General features: G+C 43.2%; 1 protein-coding gene across 1 annotated transcript; it reads left to right on the forward strand.

The window, feature by feature from the left end:
• Nucleotides 1–30: 30 nt before the first annotated feature.
• SGCB (sarcoglycan beta) lies at nucleotides 31–8852 on the forward strand. Its single transcript, XM_037383387.1, has 6 exons — nucleotides 31–407; nucleotides 2423–2632; nucleotides 3495–3680; nucleotides 3790–3981; nucleotides 5038–5169; nucleotides 6005–8852. The coding sequence occupies exons 1-6, from the start codon at nucleotides 48–50 to the stop codon at nucleotides 6206–6208; spliced, it is 1284 nt and encodes a 427-aa protein (XP_037239284.1). The 5' UTR covers nucleotides 31–47; the 3' UTR covers nucleotides 6209–8852.
• The last annotated feature ends 33 nt before the right edge of the window (nucleotides 8853–8885 follow it).

Below are 8885 nucleotides of genomic sequence, written 5' to 3' on the forward strand. Positions count from 1 at the left end.
CCCGTCCCTCCTGGAGCCCTCAGCGGGCGAGCGGCGCGGCTGAGGAGATGGCAACGCCGGCCTGGCCCGCTGCTCTGGGCGGCGTTCCGTGCGCGCCGCCTTTTATAGTCGCGACTGGAACGCGATTGAAACGTAGGCCGGGCGCCGGGTGCCACGGCAACGCAGGCAGGCGCGCCTCGGGCCCGGCGGGGTGCGCGGGGGCAGTACCCCCTCAGCCGGCAGGTGGCGCCGCCGGGTCCCGCGTTTCGCGAGCCGGCGGCAAGAGCCGGTCTCGCAGCGCTGCGGAGCGGCACCCGGCTGGGCCCGGCCGCCGCCCTCCCCGCGCCGCCAGAGGGCGCCCGCAGGCCCCTGCGCGGCGGCGGTGGCGGCAGCAGCGGAGGAAGATGGCGGCGGGCGCCTCCGAGCAGGTCTGTCCCCGCAGGGGCGCAGGCACGGGGAGGCGGCGGGGGCGTGCCCCGGGGCGAGGGGGGAGCGAGGCGGGAGCGAGGCCCGCGCCGCCGCCCCGGCCGGAGGCCGCTGCTTGCGGAGGGGGTGCCGTTTTCGCGGCCGTTGCCGGGGCTGGGCTGGTGCCAGAGCGCTCCGGCGCGGCGGGCGTGCGGGGCCGCCCCGGCCGCCCAGCTCCCCCGCGCCCGCAGCAGCCGGCCAGGGGGCAGCGGCACCCGCACGGCGTTTCCGAGCGGCGCCCGGCGCCGCGGGGCCAGGACAGCCTGTGCCTTGCGGGGCAGCCGCCTCGGCGGGGGAGAGGCAGCCCGCGGCCGGGGCGGGACGCGGTGCAGCCCGGCGGGCCAGCCCGCAGCCGCGGGGTCTGTGACACAGGAGCACTTGCTGTTCCCGAAATAAAGTGTCGTGGCGTTTCGGCAGAGGAACGTGACTGTCGTGCGTAGGTAGGCGCGGGCCGCGCTGAGCGACGCGGGCAGCAGCTGTGCGGCGGGGCGGCCTGTGGGCACGGCCGCGGCTCGGGCTCGGTGTCCGAGCTGTCACGGCAGCGCAGCCAAACCCGTCGGGAGGGGTGTCGCTGCCACCGCCGGGGGGGCGGGCCGGGGCGAAGGGCCCCTTTTCCGGGAGCTCCCCATTCTCCACGGGACACGCGTTCGGAGGGAGCCTGTGCAGGAGCCTCGGCGGCGGTGGGTGGGAGGCCCGGGGGGCCCGGTGCCGCCCCCGCCGGTGCCTGCCGCCCGAAGCGCTGCCCAGGGCCGCAGGGACGCTCCAGCGCCTGTTCCAGCGGTCACCATTTCAGCCGCGTTCTCCTAGTCCTGGCGCCGTCTTCCGTCGTGCTGCCTTGCCAGGTGAAAAAACCGCTTTGGAGTTTCGTGGTACCATCGCCTCCTTCCACGAACAGGCTGTCCTGAGGACACCTCACTGTCCCGTTGTACAAGATTTCCATCTCCTTTTCCCCAGGGCACAGACCTCTTCTGTTTCCCTGTCTAGCCAGTTCTGAGTTTGTGCAGGGTTAGAGTGACTTCCCGAACATCTCTGAGGAAGCCCTCCGTAGAGCTGTTCAGGTCAGGCACCTTGCTCGACACCGTTTCCTTGTTCTTTGGCAACAGAAGAAAACAAGACGGTTTTACCCGCTCCATCAGTATAGACACATGCAAACATAGTTTGCTTAAGGTTCATCAGTAGATGAACAAACTTAATCCTATCAAAAGGATCAAGCTGCTTCTTTGAAGTATTGAACCCTTAAATAGCAACGTGTTCCATTCGAGGGAGGTGGAGCAAAATTTTGGGCAAACGTAGAAAACGACAGCTAAGGTTCGTTTTCCCTACAAGTTTCCTCTATGTGTTAATTTGTTACATTGATGGGATATCCCTTCCAATCTAGCATCTTCAAATGACAAAACTAAGGCTAGGCTGGCCAGCTTCTCCGTGCCGAGTTTGAAGCCTTGTGGTATTTTGCTTAACGCTGCATGCAGGCAGTAGAAGTTGAATTCAAACCCTGTGCTATCAGACTGAGCTTAAAAACTGGATCTGCCACACTCCTTTTGGATAGACTTACTGAGAGTCTATCCTGCATTAGCATGGAGGGAACTAAAATCCTGTGTATTGGTAAATGACCTGCAGGATTATGTCCTGTATCATCCCCAAGAGTTAAAACTTGATGGAATTCTTTACAGCTGTTGTGGGTTTTTTTACTGCAAGAATGTCATTAATTGTTCCTATTTGCCATGATAAAAGTGAGGTATAAAAGCATACATTATCTGAAAATATCTGGATTTTAATTTATTCATTGTGTTAGTAGAGATTGCAATGGGTGTAAATGTTCGTAAGTACAGGGCGGCAAACTGAAACATACCGCTGAACATAATGTCTAATATATTCTACTAGTCAGTACAAATTTATATTTTTTGCATGTATACATGTGTGTCATTTTGGTGGATTTACATTTCTTGTAACAGCTAATCCACGCTTTGTATTATTATAGCAAAGTTCTAATGGCCCAGTGAAGAAGTCTATGCGGGAGAAGGCTGTGGAACGCAGGAACATTAATAAGGAGCACAACAGTAACTTTAAAGCAGGATACATTCCAATTGATGAAGACCGTCTCCATAAGACAGGGTTACGTGGCAGGAAAGGCAACTTGGCCATTTGTGTGATTGTTCTTCTCTTTATTTTGGCTGTCATCAATCTGATTGTGAGTATAATACTTAGGCTGTAAGCAACATTAGGGCATATTTCATTTTGATTTATTAGAGAATAGAACTTACTCCAGTATGGCTGAGAAGGACTTAAAATGTACTGAAGGAGATTTCTCATTTTTTCTCCTTTCCTTTTTTGTTCTTTTGTAGTCTAAGCAAAATTATATGAAACAATCTTATAAGTCCAGTCATGATTATTTTAGTTATCATGGTCCCCAGCAAGGAACCTGCCATTTATGCAACACAGAATTAGGAACCTCGAAAGTGTTTCTTAATTCCCAGAACTCAGTAACAGCAAATGGGCAAAGTGTCATTAGTGCAGTACAGATGCATTCATGGTAAACTGTTACACCAGGAACATTTTACATATAACAACAGAGCTGCGTGTGAGCATTCAGAATTCATCAGCCACTGTACTTTAAACCTTCGTTGTTATAACTGCCACCTTTTTATTGCTTGATCGCTAAGTACTAATGAATTATTTTTCACAATTGGACATCCACCTGTGAAGGTGCTTTCTTGTAGTTCAAGGGTAAGTATATCCTGAGCTGAGCTGCTTTGTTCAGGAAATTTGTTTAGCTAATGGTTACCCTTAAACAGGAAAAAGACCTAATAATGGCCATGATTTAATTCCATATATATATATATATACACACAAATTATTTTAGTTACCATTTCAGATGAGTCTAAAAATCATGTAAAATACTTTTCATAATCAAATGTGTTCTGATGTTTCCAATAGGAATTACACAGACTAAAGTAAATTCACATCTAAAGCTCACTTAAGCACTGGCATTAATTATTTCAAATAAAACCTCTAGTTAATACAGTCTTTGAGAATGTGTGCTTCTCTTTCAGATTACACTAGTCATCTGGGCAGTAATTCGAATTGGTCCCAATGGCTGTGACAGTATGGAGTTCCATGAGAGTGGCTTGTTGCGGTTTAAGCAAGTTTCTGACATGGGTGTTATACATCCATTATATAAAAGCACGGTAGGAGGCAGACGTAATGAAGATTTGGTGATCACTGGAAATAATCAGCCTGTAAGTTATATCATTAATTGGAAGCTTGTGAGCAACACTATGGAATTGCACTCACATTATTAATAAACATACTTGAAACATCACTAACTTCATGACTTTGTTTCTGAAGATTGTATTTCAGCAAGGAACAACCAAGCTTAGTGTGGAAAAAGACAAAACTTCTATTACCAGCGATATTGGCATGGAATTTGTTGACCCACGGACACAGAATACCTTGTTCAGTACAGACTATGAAACTCATGAGTTTCATCTGCCAAATGGAGTTAAAATATTGAATGTACAAAAGGCCTCTACAGAGAGGGTATGTCCGTCTTAACTACCACTTACTTTTTGTAAAAGCTCATTACAGAATCGCCTTAGTTGCAGACTAAGAAAAAAGTTTACTAATCTGCTCTTTCAAGCATATTTAGAAATTCGACTAAATGTAGCTAAAAATGCAGCTCTGAAAATGTATATCACCCTAAAAATTAGAACAGAAATGAAAACTGACATCGTTAATTGAGCATAGTACCCAGAATACTGTGCCAACTAGGTTTGTGTGTCTTTTTATTAAGTATTTATCCATTTGTGCATGGGTAACTTTCAAGAATAAAATTTCTAGGAAAAGTTTCTCTTTTCCAAGTAAGATCTTACAAAAATAATTACTAGAACTTAATGTTTCATTTTCCTTCTATTGGAGATAAGCGTTAATACAGTCAGAATTTCAGGAGTCTGAGTAAAGGGGTAGAGAACAATCACAGCAACATAGGAGGTGTGTCAGTTCATGGCTTCTAGGTTAAACAAGTTCTTATTTGGGTTTCTACATTAAATATACTTTATTTATCAGTGGTTTTACAGAGGGCTGAGTGTGCCTTAGGAATCGTTGAGCAATCCTTTTAGGGATGGAGAGAAGTTTAGTTTGCTCTTCTTCATGTTTTCTCTGCCAGACTAACACTTAAATAGTATGTTCCAGGAAAAAAAAAGCCAAAACCACAAACCTATAAATACATAGGAGGAAGGCATTAAATGAAAACAGAGGAGTAAGTTTACATAATTGGTCCTAACAGGAAGCCTGTATTTGCTACAGGTGTTAAATGTGTATCCCATAAAATTGTCATATGAATTGCTATTTTTATTGTAAAAATAAATACTTCACATACCTTCCAAAATTAAGTAATCCTTATTTTTAAATGTGAATGTGGAAAATAACAAATGGACAGAAGCTTCATAGGCATAATGGCAGAAGGGCAAAAAGTACATGGAAGTTTTTTATTAAATTGTGGAGCAATATTTTTATAGTAATTAAAGTTACTCAGAGAAACCCAACTGACACATTTCCACTGATCTGTAATATGCTGGGTTTTGTGTATGTTCTTAGATTACCAGCAATGCAACCAGTGATCTAAATATAAAGGTTGATGGCCGTGCTATTGTCCGTGGAAATGAAGGTGTTTTCATCACAGGCAAGACCATTGAGTTTCGAATGGGGGGGAACATGGAACTTAAAGCAGTAAGTATTTCAAATGAACATTTTTTGAACAGCTTAGTTTCAAATTTAGACTGGTAACAAACTGATGTAGCTTTATATGGTTTCCAGTTTTATATAAAGTAGTCACGCATAAAAGTTTAGTTGCCGTCATTGTACCAAGTAGGATTTTTAAAGGTGGTTTATTGCTTTGCTGTTAATTAGTGGTTCGACAGTTTTTAGGTAACAAAGATTTACTACTGAGAAGACACTAAAAACCCATAATGCCATTAAAGCTAAGCTATTGGCCTCAAACGAATACTAAGGCGAATTCATCTTTTCTTCTGGAGGCTTTACTGGGGTCAGCCACCTTTGACAGAGGCGCAGAGCACACAGGAGCACTGTCTCCTGTGCTGCCGTAGTAAGACTTGCCAGCATACGTTTAAAATTTCTGGAGACTGTTAAGATTGCAGGGCATACGGAATGATGGAAAAGGTTAAAAGGATAAAAAAATAGAGGTATATGCACTTTTATTTCATGTGAATGAATTTCATGTATGAATTCAAACACCAATTCCCATTTCATGTCCGTGTTTTTTAGATTTACTGTATTTGCTAATAGGTCTGTAAAGGGAAAAGCCGCACTACTGCTGTCTCCTGGAACAGCAAAGTACATTGCTGACTATAATTGAGAAATTCATGGGCATTATTCACAAATTTAATTAAAAAATGAAACCTTGTCATACGTTCTTTTTTTATTCTGTTTACTTCTACAGCCATCCTAAAGATGCCATTTATTTGTTAAACCAGCTTGTCTCTTTCAAAAACAACCTGCCTTGTTTAAATTAGAAGTTGTAATTTTTTTTTCTCCCTCTTAATAGGAAAACAGCATTATCCTGAACGGAACTGTGATGGTCAGCCCATCGCGACTGCCAAGCTCTTCCTACGGGGAGCAGTTTAGTAACGGGAACTGGCTGCGTTTCAAGCTCTGTATGTGTGCGGATGGGACGCTGTTCAAGGTTCAGGTGACAGGTTATAATATAGGTTGTCAGACTTCTGTCAATCCATGTGCAGCCACACACTAAAACAGAAACCACTGCTAGGGGAGTTCTCTTTTGTGCTTATATATATTTGTATGAAGTAACTGCATGCCTTCAAGGATTTCTGTTTCTACAGCAGTTTATACTAACATTTATTACATATTTTTAAGCAAAGGCTGTTAGAGTCAGCAGTATTATGTCATCATCCTGTTAGCTGTAACAGCGGCACTGATTTAGTAAGCTTTCAGTCTACATGCATACTGAAGTACCTTCCTGAATTGGGATCAGTAGAATATATATAAAGAATGTGATCTTAGCAACCATCTTGACTGCCTTCAGTTGCCAATAGAGGAGGGTTTTGTCCTGCATCCCAAGACCTTAAAGGCTGCTGAGAACACAACTGCAATCTGAAGTACTTCAACAGGAACGTCAATTTGTTGTTGGAAGTGGTTTTGCCTAGGATGGCTGAAGTGGCTGATTTTTGTCTTCATTTCTTGCCAAAGGTTGATATAATGATTTTCCCAAAAATTACGTGGTATACCATATGTTTCCTAAGAGAGGGGTAATGGCAGATTCACTTTAAAATATTGCATTATTTCTGCCATATATTGTCATGTAGTTAGAAAAGCCATTGTACTAGCGTAAGTAATTTTGCAAAGTAATATGGAGTGTGGAAATGTAACTTCAATTTTGAAATAGTGTTGCCATTACTGGAAGTGTCGCTTGAGCTCCCATTTTATCTGTGCAGTTTAGGCATTCTACAGTTGCTTAATTTATGTGAAGTATTTATAAAACTTGTTTATATTAGAAGTACATTTTTAAAGATGTACTTACAACTTGCTCACTACCCCAGAAAGGTGTTTTCTTGGGTGCTTTAACGTGAACCGTGTGTGAATCCATTATTCAACAGGTAATAATCTAAAGCATGACTTGTTGCAGCAGTGTCGAGATCAGACTTTTTTCCTCATAAATGTCAGTACTGATGCGTTACTGAAACCTCAGAATTAAATTCTGAAGTTAAATTGCTGGCCTGTAATTCTACATGGGATGGTACTGGATCCTATGTCAGCAGAGTAAATACATGTGTATTTGAATTTGTCAACAGTGAAACCGTGTCTATGGTGAGCTGTAAGGTTTATCGGCTTATAGAAACTACTATAGCCTTGTAACTGCTTTTGAAGAGGTAAGGTGTTCGGTACTAAAAATAGAACAGCTCATTATAATCCTCCTTTCCCCACCCCATGTATTTCATCCATATAAAGTAGTTTTGCAGTAGCATCAAGTAACCTTAATAATGGAGGCCACAAAGGTGACTTTGCAAGTAGCTTTTTGACAAGTTCTTTCTAGATAAGCACACACTTCCTAAAAGCTGTGCTAATATTGCACATTAACTTAAGAATTGGTTGTTTGTTAGGGGAAGATAAACTATCTACCCTTGTTCTGTAGTTCTCAAAAGTACATAGAATTCCACAAAATGCAAATCAGCTTCTGCAACAAAAAGTTCCTATCTAAGGTCCCAATTCCTGTATTTACTAGAAGCCAGTAAGTCCTCGTGTAGGATGTGTATGGGTGGAATCGATTCCTAGAGGGGGATCCTTAGGTCAGGCAGTATGCCACACAGGAGCTCAGAAGGGTCACATTTCCCTCGTTGCTCAAAGGCAAAGCCAGGTTTTGATGTTCCGTAGTTGTTGGGGTTTTGGGGGTTGGACATCAGTGGAGCTGTTCCAACAAAACCAGAATAAACAATAAAATGTAGCAAAAGCCATTGAATTACTTAGATTACGGGAAAGTACTAATATTTTGCATACTACCTTCATGAACTTCCTAGTTATAGTAGAGCTAATGTGTATTAACCACTCCAACACACATTTTGCTGAAAACATGCACACATCTTTGCTGCTAAGTAGCGCCTCAATTAGTATCTGTTACAGTTAAGAGGAGGACACTCATGCTAATGGCAGTTTGTCACTTCATTTTTATATATATCTGTGTATATATATATACACACACATAAAAATATAAGGAGCAGTATCCTCAAAGCTGAAATAGACTGAAAATGACAGATACTGCCTTGGTCAAGTGGACTACACGTGAAGAGCATATTGAGGCTCTTCTCTGGTTAATACTGGCATGCCTGTATGCTAGTATTGGATTCTTGATATTCTCAAGAGTTCTTTTTAAAACACTGTATGCAACATAGCTGAAAGATTTGTCACAAAGGTACTCTTAAATCATGGTCTGGAGGATTGGTTTTGAAGCGTGGACTTCTTGTCAAAACGTAGCAAACCAATCATACTAAAATAAACGATCAATTTGTTAGCCACTATTTATATATTGCTAAGATAATCTTGTTGCCTTTAGTAAAGAGTTTGAGAAATGTTGGCACCACGCATGCCTTGTGTGGTGCATGTATTTGTTGTTTATCTTCTAACAGCCTAAGGTACATTTTTCTATGCATATTTAACATTGTGTGGCACATTATTTATTTCAGTCCCACGGATGCACTTAAGATTCTGGGTGTTTAAAGTACATTCTGTATGCCTCTGTAAAATACCGTACTGGGCACATTGAAACAACACAGATGTGAAGAGTTCTCGGCCTGTGTAAAGGTGGGGGTTGTTTCAATAGGTGAAATACAATTGAATTTCTAGTCTTTGTTTTGAAATGAAACAATAAATTCTAAGATGCAGCTGTGGTTCAGAAGTGTTATTTGTAAGAATAT

The sequence above is a fragment of the Falco rusticolus genome, chromosome 1 (genome assembly GCF_015220075.1).
Source record: "Falco rusticolus isolate bFalRus1 chromosome 1, bFalRus1.pri, whole genome shotgun sequence".
Lineage (NCBI taxonomy): Eukaryota > Metazoa > Chordata > Aves > Falconiformes > Falconidae > Falco > Falco rusticolus.

Coding starts and splice junctions, on each gene's coding strand:
- SGCB (XM_037383387.1), top strand. CDS start 48: ATGGCAACGCCGGCCTGGCCCGCTGCTCTGGGCGGCGTTCCGTGCGCG. Junction 408..2,422: donor CGGCGGGCGCCTCCGAGCAG/GTCTGTCCCCGC, acceptor GTATTATTATAG/CAAAGTTCTAATGGCCCAGT. Junction 3,982..5,037: donor AAAAGGCCTCTACAGAGAGG/GTATGTCCGTCT, acceptor GTATGTTCTTAG/ATTACCAGCAATGCAACCAG.